The sequence below is a fragment of the Choloepus didactylus genome, chromosome 5, assembly GCF_015220235.1.
Source record: "Choloepus didactylus isolate mChoDid1 chromosome 5, mChoDid1.pri, whole genome shotgun sequence".
Taxonomy (NCBI): domain Eukaryota; kingdom Metazoa; phylum Chordata; class Mammalia; order Pilosa; family Megalonychidae; genus Choloepus; species Choloepus didactylus.
Window position 1 is genome coordinate 98724092 of NC_051311.1, and position 18148 is coordinate 98742239.

General features: G+C 32.9%; 1 protein-coding gene across 2 annotated transcripts in view; it reads right to left on the reverse strand.

The window, feature by feature from the left end:
- PCLO (piccolo presynaptic cytomatrix protein) overlaps positions 1-18148 on the reverse strand; it is a 460751-nt gene that overhangs the window by 100441 nt on the left and 342162 nt on the right. For both annotated transcript variants that reach the window (XM_037836537.1, XM_037836536.1), the window contains 4 exons: positions 15001-15051; positions 10422-10546; positions 7890-7916; positions 680-773 (listed from right to left, as the gene is read on the reverse strand). In XM_037836537.1, coding sequence (XP_037692465.1) covers positions 680-773; positions 7890-7916; positions 10422-10546; positions 15001-15051 — 297 coding nt within the window. The remainder of the gene's footprint in view (positions 1-679; positions 774-7889; positions 7917-10421; positions 10547-15000; positions 15052-18148) is intronic.

Sequence of the window (18148 nt, forward strand, 5' to 3'; positions counted from 1 at the left end):
TATTTATGAAAATGCAGATTTTCAGAAGCAGATTAGTGCAACTTTGTCTGGAGCCCCTTATTTGTGGTAATAACCCTTTATACTAGTTATTTTTATGCCCATTTTCTTCTTTACAGTTTATTTCCAGAATCCCAGATTCTTAAGAAGCCTCAGGTTAGAGAAGAGATGAGTTTCTAAAATGTCACTTGGTAGGATAATAAATTTCTATGCCTTGAATCTTCTTTTCTCTTTGAATTCTTTCTGTAAGTCTAGAATATATCCAGTTGGAAATATTTCCCCCCAAGATATGACAAATATGGCTCAGTCTATCAAAGCATTTGAAATTTAAAAGTAATCAGTGGAAAATTTCCCATTGGGCCCCTTATTGTCCTCGCTCCTTCCTTCCCTCCCTTCCTCCCTCCCTTTTTCCCTCTTTCTTTCCTTTCCTTCCCTTCTTCCTTTCATCTATTTATTTATTTTTTTATTGGTTGTTTTGTCAAAATGGTCACATTTACTTTCATTGTCACTATCTTTGAAATTCATCTATTTCTTTTCACTGGCTAAATTTATTCCATGTTTTATACTTAAACATTTTTCTTTGTTTGGCAAAAGAGATATGGATCCCAATCTTTCAATATTTTTTCCACCACTATTCTTAAATTAGCCTAAATCTGTCTTATAGAAAATAAACATCACATACCTGTTCCAAGGAGATACTTTTATAAATTACTGTTTGATTCCACTCAGGATTAAGGCTTTTCTGAATGTATTTAGTCCTTCTCTTGTACTCAGCACTGAATTGGAAGAAAAGAAAACATTATCTTGATTATTCACTCTAACTGATGACTTGAGAGTCAACCTGAAGGGCATGCAGACTTTTCAAGATGACATTTTGTTCTGAATAGCTGTAAACTCATTTCCTCATGCCTCAAACTTTATTTTAAATTAAATGCACAATGACAATTTAAAAATATGTTGGATGATTCTAGTTTTATTAGCTCTAAAGTATTTTTTTTTTTAAGAAAAGGTTGTAGGTGTTCTACTAACTATATTATACTATAACTTTAGAAAGCTTATTCTTTCCTGAACGCAGGAGATAATAACATGAACTATATGGTAATATCAAAGTCTTTTTCCCCCATAAATAATAATTTGATATTTATTTTTTCAAAACATCTGCATCTATTCTTGTCAACAAGACTAAAGGATCTTTAAATTCATTGTCTTTATTAAACATTGTAATAATTGTATTAGCTGAGAAAAGGATGAAGAATGGCTGTTACTATAGCTGAGATTTCATGAAGATTTGTTACCTAATATTTAAAGTATATCCTAACACTCTTGGTAAAATATAATATTTAATCTACTTATAAAACAGTTTTAATTAAATATAAATTCTTGATTCAGGTCAACAGCTATGATATGAATGATGACTCCAATCTAATCTTCCCTCATTTGAGTTTATCCCTGACTTTTCCATTTATTCTGAGTAAGGGAAACTTTTATTCTACAGGTTTAAAAATCAGTTTATTTCCAAAACCTATTCCAATCAAGTCAGGCAGAATATCTATAGTTGGCAATCACCAGCTAATGAAGATGGAAATGGATTACAGCTATCTGTTATTAGCTAATGGTATCCAGACAGACAAGACCATTCTCTAAACTTCACTACTGTTTTCTGAATTTTCTGACTAAGCTATATCTCTGAGCCTAAATAACACTCCAGCTCTGGTGGGTACTGGAGTCATAAACACAGACCTCCTTGTCTGGGGCCATGGCATGTTCATGGACCTCACAAGTTGCCTTTCCCTAAAGGAACTGGACCCTCACCCTTTTAATCTGTAATTCTATTTCAAACCTGAGGCAGAACTAAATATTGCTACATTCCTGTTCTCAAATGTTGCCATCCTGGAATGCATAGTATTGTTCCCAGACACTTACTATTGTCCAATTCAGCTAAAGCAAGCTACTGTGAATGAACTCCAGTTCACCACCCACTTTGAGAGACGGCCTTCCAGTCAGGTATCTTTCTTTTCTGGCTTTATTCTCTCTCCTACTAGCCAGGTGCAAGAGGAGCAGTTCTCAACAGTGACTCAATATTGGGGTTACCTGGTAATTGGAGACCTCTCATCTCTGCACTTCTAAGTAGAGTCTGATTTAATTGTCCTGGCACGAAGCCTTAGCATTAGTGTTTTAAAGCTCCCGGGTAAGTCTAATGTGTAGCTGTGATGGAGAATCACTGTGCTTAAGCCTCCTAATAATTCACTGTTGAGCCACTGTGAACTTAATCCAATATAAGGAGTAAAGCAGCACTTTTCTCACTTCTAACTAATTCATTTGAATGTAGAACAATAAGAGCAGGTTTTGACAATTTTGCCATCCAAGATAAATTTCAAACATTTTGGAGAAATGATGTAAGGAAACAGAAAATTTCATGGACCATTGATGGGGAGTAAAAATTTGTACACACTTTTTAAAAGACAGATTTGTCAATATCTAGTGAAGTTCATGTTCATATGAACAACCACCCAGAAAATTCCACTCCTGCTTATTCCATTTCTGCCTTAGAGAGATTCTTCTGTGTACAAGGAATTTGTTCAAGAAACTCATTGCAAGATTGTTTTTAAAATTATAGTCAATTAGGAAATGAATAAATACATTGTAATACATTGATTCAATGAATACAGCAGTTAAAATGAATGGAAGACACCTACATATATCCAGATAAATAAGTCCTGAAAACAAAGTCTTGAACAAAAAAATTGCAGAAAGATAAATATAGTAAGGCCTCACAATATAAAGTTAAAATCATGTGAAATACTACTATAAGTTATTTATATATACATGCATATATGTACACATTCATATATGCTTGGGAATTATAAATATTAAATTCCATTTAATGGTTATCTTAGGCTGGGTAGCAGAATAGTCTTAGAGAGCTTCAGGAGTACCTGTAAAATGTTTTTCTTTAACTAAAAATGGAATCTGAAGGAAAATAGCAAAATACTAAGATTTGATAAAACTGAATAGCAAACACGCAGGTATTTGTTAGAGCATTTTGTGTAATTTTCATTAAGTTTGAAATATTTTATAATAAGTTCAAAATTTGGTAAACCAAGCCCCTTTATATCTAATGTTTCTTTATTTTTTTAAATGATGACATAGGAAGAATGAATGTGATGTCTTTTAAGTTACTAGCGAACACCTGAATTTCTTCTTTAGAATCATGAATATCTCTAGGCAGTTATTCTTTGAAGAAAAACAGGTGATAGTATGAGTTTTAAGCTTTCCATTTGTTTTGAACTCGGTTATCAAGGTGATGAGGTTCAGAACAGCCAGAACAAGGACAAGATACATAGTAGACCAAACTGTGGCAACATTACTTTTTTCAAATTCTGAAATACTAAATGTGTACAATTTTTTTACAAGATGAGAATTAATGTCAGATGCAATCCTATGTAGTTCTGCTAAAGTTCTGAATATACTAATATATATTAAAATGGTATGCAGTATTGAAATACTTTCACAAGGATTTATTGGTCATGAAGTTTTCTTAATCCATAAATATGGATGATTGCTATTATAATTTTTCATATCGATATTTAGTCATGTTTATCCTCATATATCTACCAAAAATTGAGTATCAACTCTGTACCAGGAACTGTGCATCTCTATGAAGAAGTATAACTTCAAAAATTTAATTGTATTGACCTACCATTATATATTTCACTCATGCACAAAAAGCATGATAGAAAGTAAGCACATTAAAATAAAAATAGCTAACAATTATTAAATGCTTACTTTTCCCCAGGTACAGATTTAAGTGTTTTACATGTGCTAATTCATTTAATCCTCAAACAAATGGTATTATTATTCCATTTGATAGGTGAGAAAACTGAAGCACAGAGGGATTAACCTGTTGGCAAGGATGCACAGTAGATAACAGGTGGAACCACATTCAAACATAGGGAATCTGATTCCTTGCTCTTAAACATATGCTACATGAACTCAATTTGATCAGGCCATCATAAAAATGTGACATCCATTGATTTTCTTAATTGCAGGCTTCATTAGTTGAAGTATCCAGCTTGTTTTCTTTACTTTATAATTTAAATGTCCTCACCTCAATTTAAATATATATTTAAATACATATATAATGTAAATTATACATAATATGTGTGTACACAAACACACATACCGTTAAAAAATATGCCATTTTTAGAGTTATGCCTAGGAAAACTCTGAATGCTTTATGCTAAGAGAGTGTTTGGGGAACAACTTGGGAATAGTTGTTACAAATAATTATTTTTGCCCAAATACATTGAAAAATAACAAATTGGTTGAAACTTTACATGCTCATTTTAATAGAGGATCTGAATCCTATTAATGACTTTGATTCTACAATTCTCTCCAAACCCAAAGCAAACATTGTCTTTAGGATTAATGGAAGTCAAGACACCTTGCTCCTGAGTCCTCTCTAGCACAATGAAATAAAGAAATCATGCGCAGTCCTTCAGCACTTGAATTTCTTCACATGCAGAGCTAGCCATGCAAAGCTATTTCTAAAATAACACTTGTTTTATAATGACCAAAGCTTAACCATCTTTGGCATGGGGCTTTTGGGGTTTTTTGGCCCTTTGCACAACCAAAAACTCTCCATAATTCTCATAGTCATGTCAAAATCTATGGATTTATAAGTTGAAGATGGCCAGGTGAGGATAAAATCAGGTTGAGGAAAAAAAGTAGAGTTTATTCTCCTTTTCCTTCCATGTCTGGTAAACACACTGCATGCCCTTGTGGGAAAATGACATTAATAATTTATTAACACCATTAGGCCTTTTCTAATAATCAAATAAGTTTGTAAAAATGTGAAAATAAAGTGTCAGTTCATCAAGATGGGACATGATGCTCATTTAAAAAAAAAGTCTAAACCTTCACCCTTCAAAGTTTTGACTTATTTATTTTTTATTTCATTTACTATTATTAGCCAGAAAATTTTTCATAGGTAGATCCCTTTAAGCAGGCAGAAGAATATATTTCAAATTCAATTATTCTACCCTGAACCAGCAGAAAAACCAGCTCTTCAAATTTCTCCTTTTAATTCCAAATGAAAAAGTGAGAAATAAGAATGGAATACCATGGCTTCTTCATATTGAACTTTCATAGAATTATCATTTAAGGTCTTTATTTATTTTATTTCACTTAGTTTTCCTTTACTGAATGCTATATAATAAAACACATATATACACACACATATAAATATGTGTATATATACAATTGTGTATACATATATAATTTACAAAAGTAAATTAATATGTATCTATATTTACATGATTATATATATTTTTAAAATGTTTTATATATATACACATATACATATTTTTTCAAAATTACTGCTCTAAGGATGTTTTCCTTAATATATAGAAAAGCCTAGATTGCATCTGATTTTAAGAGCTCTGTTGTCTGTGCCAAGGTGGGTTTGTTACCTGTCACTTTGTTGCCTTCAGTACACCCCAAGGGTGTAGTCTGTGGCCATGTTGTCAATTCTCACTCCAACACCTAGCACAGTTTCTGGCACATTGTCTGTGCTAAATAAATGTTGAACAGATCCTTAAAACATGTTTGCACTTCTTTGTTTTCTTGAAAATCTATTGAAATAAAGTAAGCTTTGGCCTTCCATTCTGAAATGCATACATACCTGAATCTACCTTATATAAGCCCAGGAATAAAAAGTTTGATATGATAAAGAGCATGTTTAGAGAAAGCCAAGCAGAGAATTGGGCTTCCAGGTATGTTGATAGCTAAAACTAGTTTCAATCAAAGCAAAACTTTAAACTTATTAGCAGGAACCTATTTGCATTTTGTCAAATAGGGTGGTGAGAGAAAACGAGAATGAGATCCCATAGATACGTTCATTGTCATCTCTATCACCCAGGGGCCAAGTACTGAGTTCAAGAACTATTCAGGCTCTTTCCCTGCCTTTCTGCTACCTCATCTTGCCTGGCATTTGCTCTTTCTGCTCTGGTGAGTATACTGATCAAAGGGTGGGAAGAGAAATGAAAGGAAAATAGAAAACTGGACTGAAGAAAGTATAATTTTTAAATTAATTGACAGGACATTTAAGAAACTTTAAGAATGATGTATTAAATTTTACTATAAAAAATGGTGTTTAGTTTTCTCTATAGTATTGTTAAATAATTTGATACAATTCTGTAGCCCAAGCATTCTGTGTCTCCTTTTTGCAGAGATATCTGACCATTAGCTACATGAAACTTAATAATAATAGCAGCTGCTATTTACTGATGTGCCAGACACTATGCTTATCACTTTCCATGCATTGGGCCATTTATTTCACAAAAACTGTGTGAGTAGCAGAAGAAGAAATGGTTTTAGAGAAGTCTCACGGGTTCTAAGTTGCAGGTTGAAATTCAAACTCAAGTTCTCAAAGACTTCATTCTATGGTCTCCATAACTTACCTTACAATCTTTTGACACCATTGGTACCTAGCCATTAAAATTCCCTCTCACATCAACAATTCTTAAAGATTTAATGAAGGAAAGTGACTTCTACATCTTCAAAATCACCATTATAATACAAGACATCTCATACTTTCTCCCATTATTTATATTTATGTGTTTTGTTTGTTTGTTTTTTCTTGTTGTATGCTGTCTTCTAGGCAATCACTATAATTCTGACACTCTCACTTCAGTTTCTCTGGATTAAAAACAGGAAGGTTCTGAATAATGTGATTGATAATGACTGTTGTAAAATGACACTATCTCTTTGAAACAGAAGTAATTTCACATACCAGTCAGAGACCTGGATGGTGTCATGTGGTGAGAGAGCCAGCCACAAGGAGCCCATCAAAGCATCAAATTTCACAGGTTGCCCTACTTTATGGTTGCAAGGAAACATAAAGTTTCTGGGCACCAGAAAGGCTGTGGTGACTCATCCAATTCATTGACATATTTAAGAATTTATGCCTTTAAAAATCAGAAACAGACTTTTTGAGCAACAGCTTGTCAGGATTGGTAAAGCTGTCAAATTTTCATATACAAAAACGAATGCTGTACCATTGATATTTTGGGTAGGATTAAAATTCTCACCACCCTATTGCTATAGATGGTACAGGATTCACCTCCTCAGCTAAATAACACATTTAATTTGTAATGCAAATAAGAGACACACAAAAGAATGCTTTTGGCTATGTCTTAAGAGAAAGCCTTAGTTGATAATATAATGATGCAATATGTTATGAGCTTTATCAGAAAACATTTTTCTACTATTGGCAAACAAAAGAGGGTGCTCGTCTTGGGTTGCCAATGCACTAGAGCAAGCAAAATGTGGCATCCTATATTTTGTAGCAATACTTTTGTGGTGCAGGATGTATAAAAGAACAAAAATGTTTCAAAAAATCAGGTCCAAACAATGGAAAAAGATTGGACAGCTAATGTCTCTAGGACAAGATATACATCTAGTACCAGCTACCCAGACAATCAGTTAATTCTTTTTGAAAAGTGATTATAGATGTTTTTAGTTGTAATAGCAGATCCAGGAGAACTTAAGCCATGATTATCACATGAGAGGGTAAATGAGTTTTAGTGGACAGATTATAAACAAAAACTTTAGACATGTCTAATTTCAGGGTAGTATTATTTCCTTATTCAAACTTTTTATGTTTTTAATGTTTTATACTTTTCTCTGTTCTATTGCAAATAAATGCTAAATTTATTTAGTAACATTGTAGTCAGAACAATTTGCTCTAAGCCTAATGCAACAGATACAAATATATAGAAAAATAAAATTTACAACCCAAGTTGAAGTGCATTTAAATGTACATTAAAATGCAAAAAGTACAACTCTAGACATAACAGCATAGCATGATGCTGAAAGATAACCAACTCTACCTTGCATTCTGGACAACCATGACTTGACTGCATTGATTCCAAGAGCGAGAGTGAAGGATACGACAGGAAAGTAGGAAAGACAGGAAAAAAAAGTTAGAACAGAAATAAGGAAGGAAATATGAGAATATTAATTAGAAGAGCTATCCCATAACCTATAAATGACATGAGACAGAATATAGTCGTAGAACTGAAGTGAAAATAATACTTCATAAGTATAATAAATCCTAAGGCCTTGGCCACTGAAATAATCAAGAGTCATCCAACAAAAGAGCTGGGACTCGAAAAGGCATATTGGCTGCCTTTGAACCAAATCCCATCCAGCAGGCATGTTTTGTTTGGCAAACTTCACGAGTGAGGGTGGCTTTAGGTGGGGCATTTGCTCCATGTTTTACTGTAATCCCCACCATTCCTTGTTATCACAAAATAATTGACATATTAATGTTATCTGTCCTTTCTGGTTATTCAAGTTTGCAACATTCTAATTGAAAGATACCCTGCAGAAAATGAAGGAAAGGCATGCCATATAGTATAAAAGATGATACTCCAGCATCTTATTAGGAAAGATAGAAATAAGCGATAGTGCTTTTTTTTTCATTCATTCATTAACAAATACTAATTAGAGACAAAACCATTGGCAGGGATGTCCTCATCTCATTATATTGAGATTAAATAACATTAAGAGTGTAATGCACAATCAAAGATAGAGTGACGTTTTCTTGTTGCTTTTATACTCACTTTAAAAGCTGTAGGCAGATTATAGCTGTAACTGCTATCTAGAGATATAAATTAATTAGCATAAAATAAAAACTCCCATTCCTGGGTTATATGACTAGCTGGTAATCTCTCTATAAAATTATTGAGGATTTTTCAAAACATCTAATTGATTAAAACTAGAGCAAAGACATCAGCAATGCTAAGTTTCTAAATAAAATTATTGGGGAGGATGAAATTAAAGCTGTATGCTGAATTTTATATAGCACCTCACCATTTTCAAATTGTTTTCTAAGTATTTTCTAATTTGATTTCCCTTACAAGCTAAAAATTATGACTCTGCCTAACTTGTCTCTTCTCCATATAGACAATGAAACTGAAACTCAAAGAATTTGGTGGTCTACCCGTAGTTGTATAATCAGTAAACAGCCAATTTAAATCTAAAGTATTAATCTTATGTGGGTCACGTTCAAACCAACCAACTACAGTTAGAGAACATACTTTATACTATTTCAATGTTTTTAAATTTGTTGCAGTTTGTTTTATGGCCCAGAATATAGTCTATATTAGTGAATATTCATGTGCACCTGAAAAGACTATGTATTCTGCTATTGTTGAGTAGTATGTTCTACAAATGTCTATTAGGTCATCAAACCAACTATAACAAATTATCAGGCAATTGAGGAAATTATTAAGGCATTATTTAAATATTATTATGGATGATATGGGTCCCTAGCTTTTAGAAATGTACACTAAAACAGTCACAGAAAAAAATGTAACAATAGTTCAAATTTACTTCAAAATATCTGGAGAGGGTTAGTGGATAAGGGTAAAAATGAAACACAATTGACCATGAAGTGATAATTATTGAAGCAGAGTGATCGGCACATGATGTGTCTTTATACTATTCTCTCCACTTTTGTACCACGTTTGAAAATCTCCAAACAAAAAGTAATATTCAAATGTCACTTCCCAAGTTAAATGAAAAACAAACAAAAAATAAAATCAGCTTCTTTAAGTTACCAGCCCTGATTATTTTTTTAAATTATACCTCCATTAGTTGATAACTTATGTTTCCATCATATTAATTCAGCTAATATAAATTGTTCAGATAAGGCATAATCATCTGTAGAGCCCCAAATCCCTGTTCTATAATTATGGCCCCTGATTACTGATTTATATACACGGTGATTTTCATTCATTATGTGCAAATTAAACATCTTGCTTTATGTGAACTATTATATATCACCAAAGAGTTTCCATGTATTTACTAAAGTCAACATTTCAAATATTACTCTTATTTTTATTTTATTGTTTTGTAAACATTAATTGGAAAACATGCTTATAGATAAGGATGTATCAAGAAGCCTTTTTCATGAACATTAACATATTGGGTAATATACATGTCCCAGAAAAGTAAACTGTAACTTATGAGTCCTTAGATATTGATTTCACAAATAAAATCAATTTTGGAATGTATGCTAATTCTTTAAATCTACCACAAATAAGTCCTTCAACGATTGGTTATCACATTGAAAAGGCTTCCAGAATTGAAATGCTGATTTGGTCTCATTGTGGCAGGCAGGCTCTTCTAGAAACCTTTAAGAGATAATTTAAAGATATTTTATTCCACTTAAATTTAGTAAATTGTAAATAAATAGTTATGTAGAGAAAACTAAGGAAAAGATAATAAACTCAATTACATTAAACATAAGGAGAGTCTTTGAAATTAGAGTTTGGAAAATATTATGAATATTTTTTCAACCATGAGATAAAGCCTGTTTTCCTATGATACTCAGAAGGTTTTGCTTCTTTACTTACCCTCGCCCTGGAAGAAGGTACACTTTAACAAATGGGTCAGAGTAACCGTTGTTGTCTCGAGGGATAAGGTTTCTTGCTTGGAGAATATGTATTATGAGATTTCCAAGATCATAGTTGATTTGAAGCTAGAGGGAACAGAAAAATATCTTGTTAATTTTTATTTTTTAACATATCTTACATTATCATCCATTAAAAAAAAAGTCTCACAAGTAGCATTAAATGTCATTTCCATTTTATTTGAAACTGAACAGAGCAATTAACATCTAATTTAATTGGAGGCTCCCAGGCACATTTTTCTTGTTTATAATTTTTTTATTGAGATATATTCACATACCATACAGTCATACAAAGCATACAATCAACTGTTCACAGTACCACCATATAGTTGTGCATCCATCACCAAAATTAATTTTTGAACATTTTCATTACCACACACACAAAAGTAATAAGAATAAAAATTTAAGTGAAAAAGAATAAAGTAAAAAAGATCACTGGGTGGTTTTTTTTTTTTTTTTTTTTTTTTTTGCCCCTGTTTTTCTACTCATCCATCCATACACTGGACAAAGGGGGAGTGTGATCCACACATAGCTTTCCCAATCACATTGTCACCCCTCATAAGCTACATTTTTATACAATCATCTTCAAGATTCAAGGGTTCTGAGTTGTAGTTTGATAGTTTCAGGTATTTACTGCTAACTATTCTAATTCATTAGAACCTAAAAAGGGTTGTTGATATTGTGCAGAAGAGTGCCCACCAGAGTGACCTCTCGGCTCCTTTTGGAATCTCTCAGCCACTGAAACTTATTTCATTTCATTTCACATCCCTCTTTTGGTCAAGAAGATGTTCTCCATCCCATGCTGCTGGGTCTAGATTCCTCCCTAGGAGTCATATTCCATGTTGCCAGGGGTATTTACAACCCTGGGTGTCATATCCCATGTAGGGTGGAGGGCAGTGATTTCATCTGCCAAGTTGACTTAGCTAGAGAGAGAGGGCCACATCTGAGCAACAAAGAGGCATTCAGGAGGAGACACTTAGGCAAAATTATAAGCAGGCCTGGCCTCTCCTTTGCAGTAACCATCTTCTGAAGGGCAAATCCTGTGATTGAGGGCTCAGCCCATCAAACCACCAGTCCCCAATGTCTGTGAGAACATCGGCAACCATCGAGGTGGGGAAGCCCAACACCCCATGCATTCTCTGCCAGCAATGTTCACATTAGTGGTAGCATATAATATTTCTCTTTTTGTGCCTGGCTTATTTCACTCAGCATTATGTCTTCAAGGTTGTCATATGTTTCATGATATCGTTCCTTCTTACTGCTGCATATTATTCCATTGCGTGTATACACCACATTTTATTTATCCATTCATCTGTTAAAGGACATTTGGATTGTTTCCATCTCTTGGCAATTATGAATAATGCTGCTATGAACATTGGCATGCAGATATCTGTTCGCATCACTGCTTTCAGATCTTCCAGGTATACACCGAGAAGTGCAATTGCTGGATCAAAGGGTAACTCTGTATCTAGTTTTCTAAGGAACTGCCAGACTGATTTCCAGAGTGGCTGAACCATTATACAGTCCCACCAGCAAAGAATAAGAGTTCAATTTCTCCACATCCTCTCCAGCATTTGTAGTTTCCTGTTTGTTTAATGGCAGCCATTCTAATCTGTGTGAAATGGTATCTTGTCTTAATTTGCATCTCTCTAATAGCTAGTGAAGCTGAACATTTTTTCATGTGTTTTTTTTTGTGCCAGGCACATTTTAATCCCTAGTAAACATGCTGTTCATTCTTTCCATGGCAAACATCCTGGCCTATTTGAAACTCATTCAGAATTAAAAATCATACAGTGAATGCTAGTTACATTTTAAACTAATTTTCTTTTCTAGGAAAATGGTAAATGTTATCAATGCTCATTAATACAACCAATGGGATTTTGAAAATAAATTAACTAATTGATAACATTTATCAGAAAATGTCATTTGCATTTCTCCAAACTTTAAGCAGTGGTGTGGATGTCAGTACTGAAATGTAAGGGTATTGAAGAGTATGTAGATTTTATCTCTTCCTACATTCCACTACCTGCTGTTAAACCTACAGCTTCTCTTGCTCTGCCTGCTTTTCTAATAGAGTGAAAGATTAGGATAATAAAATTCTGTCCATTAATTTTATAAGCTGAAGGAGAAAGAAGAGGCATTGGCTCATAGATGCTCAATGGCTGTTGCATAATTGTCACTGAATAGTAAACGATTTACAACTCAAATAAATATTGGGAGAAGCCAGGATAATTCAAAATAATTGAATTAATTACTTTTTCTCCTTCTGAATTAAAAGGTTCTTTTGGCATAATTTGGTAGAACCCTCAATTCTGTTTGATGCTCTTTGTGTTTATCTAATGACAGAAAGGAAGGGCTCTATATACCAAAGGGAAAAATTCATAAATACAAATAGTAACATATTTTAATAAGCCATACAAAATGGATCTGCTGTGTTGATGCTGAAAGTGGGATAGTAATTTAGATGAGTTAAATTTTCATTTAAAATTTCATAATTAAAATAATTCCTTATTTTAGCATATTTTCAACCTGGTTATGTTTCTGGCAGGAAATGAATCCTGACTTGCCTTTCTTGAACCACAAAAGCCCAGAGTCTTTCTGATCATCCTAAAAGCAAAATGAAACATTAAGCAAAGTGCTATAAAAAAAGAAGAGAAATGGGAAAAGTTTAGAAGTGCAGTAACTGTGCTATATTGGGCTACAGAAATATGTAATATGAAATAGTCTGTAGCTAATTTCACAAGATTTCAAATAGCTCCCAAATGTTTAATTAAGAGACATCTACCTTCTCTTCTTTCCCTGCTAGTCCTGGAATTCATTTGTAATCGATGATGCACCAAAATCAGTTCTTTTTATTGAAAAAAAAAACAGTTTGCTGGCTACTCTAAGAGAATGCTGTTCAAACACTGCTATGTAGGGCCCTTAAGAGTTCTGAGAGAGAAGGGGTGTCTCCAGCAGTTCCCAACCAGAACAGCTCCAGAGCGGGCAGCTGCATCTGTCAAGTGTTTACATAAGATTTCATTTGGAATAAGGCTTTGCTAAAAGAAAACAAAAATACACAAAATCATTGCCATAAAAAAATATCACAGGAGTTAAGAAGAAATATTGCCAGGATTAAGTTCGACTATGAAATTAAATCCTACTGCTCAAGGGAGAGGAAAAACAACAGTAAACAATAAAAACAACAAGCCAAAAAAATACAGCACCTATTAGTCCATGGGCAGGAAGTTAAAAAAAGTAGATATTAAGAATTAGAAATTCTAACATTTTCTTTGCTCTTGAAGAAAGTTCAGGTCTGGTGAAAACGGGCTTTCTGGAGGTGAGAATAGCAGTGAGAGCAAGGTCTAGACTATGCAGGCAAACAGGTTCAGACCTGGTGCACTTGTTCTCTATTTCCATTTCCATGTGCCACTTTTGCCTTTAACCTTCTGTGCCAAGACAGTCACTTAATTGATTTATTTGTTTTCATGTCCTTCCATAATGTTAGCTGTAGGCTACTGCCATATGAATTTTTATTACTATTTCTTTCAATTACGTAATGTCAGTGATCACCTTAAAATGTAGTGACTAACATCCTTACGCTTGCCTTCAAGGTTCTTTTTGATTTATTCTCAACCTTTATCTTTAGGAACGTTTCTCTGAAGCAAAGCTGATCTCATTCCCTTACTCTGGCAGTGCTATCTTTCCTTCTGCCATTTTACTTCCAGGTACACACTCCCGCTTTCTCCATGCTTATCCTCAAATTAGTTCAAATCTCTGTTATCCCTGGTGAAGTCTTTCATTAAAATTTCCTGTAAAATGGGTTGGACACCCAGCTAAGACTTGCTGTTTGTTTCCCTTAACTAGAAATTACTATCTTCAAAGAGATACTATTTTATGGTTTTAATGCTTTCTTTTTATGTGACCTTTTTTTTTTTTTTGCCTACCCTAAATTACTCTTTTGTGTCATCTAAGCACAGTTTTTCTAACTTTTTTGCTATGTCCTTATAGTAAGAAATACATTTTGTGTTACAACAGTACACAAAAACAGAAACACAGAGAAGTGGAAAAAAAAAAAAGATCTATTATATCACAATCCCCTAAGTTGATTTTTTAAATTACACATTGGTTATGACCTGCTGTATGAAAAACATGGTTCTACAGGAATTGCTCAGTGATTATTTAGTGATTATTACTTAGAGGAAGAAAAGAAAACAGCATTAGACTCATGAAAGTCTTCAAATTTCCAGGTGATCTGTCGTGTTTGAAGAACATTCAACACGTTTAATGTAACTAAGACACAAACATATTGGCATGGTTAAGGTGTTACACAAGTTTTAAATATATAATTCCATAGATATAATTCAATTCATAAAACATTATTTGAATTAAAATACTACTCTATAAAATTGGATTTTTACTTTACAGTTTGGTGGATGTTGGAGAATAGGAAAGCTGCTAACAATGTGTTTACAATTTTAATAGGCCAGTGGAAAACTAGTCAAAAAAAGGCATAGTGATGATTTTTCTAAAAATTTTCATACCTGAATTTCCCCCGTAATTGGGTGAGAGACAACCTTTGTTGCATCAGTAGGCTGCAATATTAAAAATTATATATTACATTAATGGATAAATCATTCATAAAATTTACTATTTCAACTTTCTTCTGAAATTAATTTGCATTTGGTTGTTGCACCCTACTTGGAAAATACATTTCATCCATTTGGCTGCTTCAGAATATGATGTCTATGTATACTTCTCAACACATTTTTAATTTTATAGATACATAAATCTATTTTTCATTTTGTCAAGCCCGTTTTAAAGCTTGCCAGAAGTAATGTATTTTCATTACTTAAGAAATTGCATACTTTTGGTTTAAAGTACTTAAGTGTTCACAGGTTTAAAGATCTACATTTGATATAGTAATAAAAACCATTGTTTTATATGAGGAATGCCTGTGAGCACAGACGCTATAAGTTCTTTCCTTGTACTTTGTTGGATGCTCAGCATTTCCTTGATCCCTTCCAGAGTACAGCACTCAGACAATCACTTTCCTAATAGTTCACACTCCTTAATTAAGCTTTCAGCCTACCTCATATATATCCTCATTTCATTACTAACTTACTCATGTCAGTAAAACTTTAAAAATAGTTGAGAAAGTGATCAGTCAACTAATTCATTCTGCTGAATAAATGAGTGATTGGTGACTTGTTACACATCAAGGGAATATTTGTATAAAAGAAGAGATGATACTTCTGATCCCAAATCTATGATAAAATTTCAGGCAATGTGGCATTTATGTAGGGGTGATATTTACTAAAAAAGGAGGCCACCTTGCTAAGCTTCAAATAATGCCCTGTCTTCCTACCTGTACATAATTCTGGCGTTAATATACAATTAACTGGAAAAAGAAGAATCTGTGGCCACATAATATTTAGGTTGATACACACACACACACAACATAAAACTTGCATTTTAACAATTTTAAGTATATAAAACCGTGATATTAATTACATTTACAACGTTGTGATACATCACCACCATCCATTATCAAAACTTTTTCAACATCCCAAACAGAAACTCTAGAAATGAGAGCAGTCAAGAGTCAAAAGAAGACACTATATTCACAGTCTTGGTCAATGAAATAACTAAAGAGAATTAATATAATAACTGGCGAAATTATGGGTGTGGGGGTTAAATTTCTAAGGCGTATTTTTTTAGTTCCGCTCATTTATAAAATGTCCCCCTTATTATTAACCTGAAACTCTGCTTCTGGGTGCAAAGGATAGAATGCTTGCAAGTCATTGAACAATTATGTTTATTCAATAATTACTTTACTTTTTAAGTTTCAAGAAAAGAAAACTGAATTTAGAGGAAGAAGGACCACACAAATTGTTGGAACTATTTGTATCTCACTGCCAAACCAAGAGTTTCTAAAATCCAGACATTCTTGAATCTCAGGGCAGAAGAGTTGGAGAATAATGGAGAAAAGAAGTAAAAGGTAAGAAAAGAAGAAGCAAAGAGTAGTTACGGATAAGTTATTTCATTTTCCCACCATAGCAAGGGTCAAGAACTTGAATGCTGCCTGTAGTTAATCACATGACAAGGAAGTGTTTATTGGTGAAGCAGTTAATATTTTCAAATCTGAATGTTAATGATAGTAACAGGAGAAAATTGAGGCAAATAGCTTGTCTGATTTTGTTTTTTCTCCACCAGATAACAACTTCATTTTATAATATATAAAGCTTTTTCAGAAACATTATCATCTGTGGTGTATTATTTATTCCTAGTAGAAATACAAAAACAGAAAATATAAATTTTGATTATAGTTATAAATTCAAAATGATATTTGACATAGGCCACATGAGGCTTTGTTTCCAGATGGGGAACTATCCTTTTTATATTGAATATACAGTTTTATATGTTTAATTATTTCATATCAAATTATTCAGTGTAAATATCCCATAACTTTGAAGAACATAATTAGCTCCAGGATGGAATTTATAATAATAAATTCAATTATTAAGGAGGTTTAGTTATTATAGTAGCAGTGGGTTTATTATCATATATTTCATGTTTTAAACTGTTGAGTATTGTAACCCTGTCATTACAAACAGCATTTCAGAAAGGTCTCAGTATTCCTTAAACTTTGAATGGTCTTGATATAATGGTTGAATCATGTTGATGATCTCAATGACAACATGACAAAATCTTTCATTACAGTTTAGTGAAGCTAGGAAAGAAAGTAGCAATAATCTGAAAAACAACCTTTCCTTGAAAGTTTTGAAAAGAAAATATAATTCTTACATTTGCAAGATAAAAAAAATAGAGTTATTTTCTTCTTCTCCTCACGCACTTCTCCATCTTGGCACTGTGTATTTCAAGGACTGTGTTCCATTTTATTAGATTGTAATTATAATTCTCTTTTAATGTTTGCTACCCTTCTTTCTAAGTGACAAATACAATGCTTGGGATTTAATTTCCAAAACACCTTGTACCTTTCCTGCAACACCATATACTGAAAATTTTCAGGCTCAGTCTAAATGGCATTACTGCCTCTTACAGCTTTTTCCTGAGCTCCTCACCATGTTGGAACTCCTCTCTTTCACCTTTATGCTCTTGTTGAATTTCATTCGAACTCTCTCACAGTAATGGCTATTTTCTCCATTATTATTTGAATACATTTTGTTGTCCTTTTAGATAATCAATTATTTGGGAAAAAAGGCCTGTACCTTGATTATTTCTGTATGCCCCTGGCATCTAGCTGAGAAGTTATCATGTATTAAATATTCAATACATGTTTGTAATACTTGAATGTATGTTTATGAATTGATAAAATAATCTGAATTGTTTTAAGCTGAACATTGATTTTACTGTGTTGAATATAGTCTTTGGAAAGTGTTATGAATCATATCCCATTATTTATCTTGATTACTAATGTGCAAACTGAAGAAGAAGAAAGATTTTTTAACATCTCAAGATTTTCTTTTCTTTTCTGGAATCAGATATGTGTACACAACTACTCTGTCTGTTTTTACCTGATGTATATTCTCACATTCAATAAGCAAAAGTCTGTTCTGAAAATTTTGATGAGAGCTAGTTTCCCCTTATGGTATTTTGATATTTTCTTCCTTTCACTTCATTTTACATTTCTTTTGGGCTTATATATATTTTCTGCTGCTGAATCTTTTT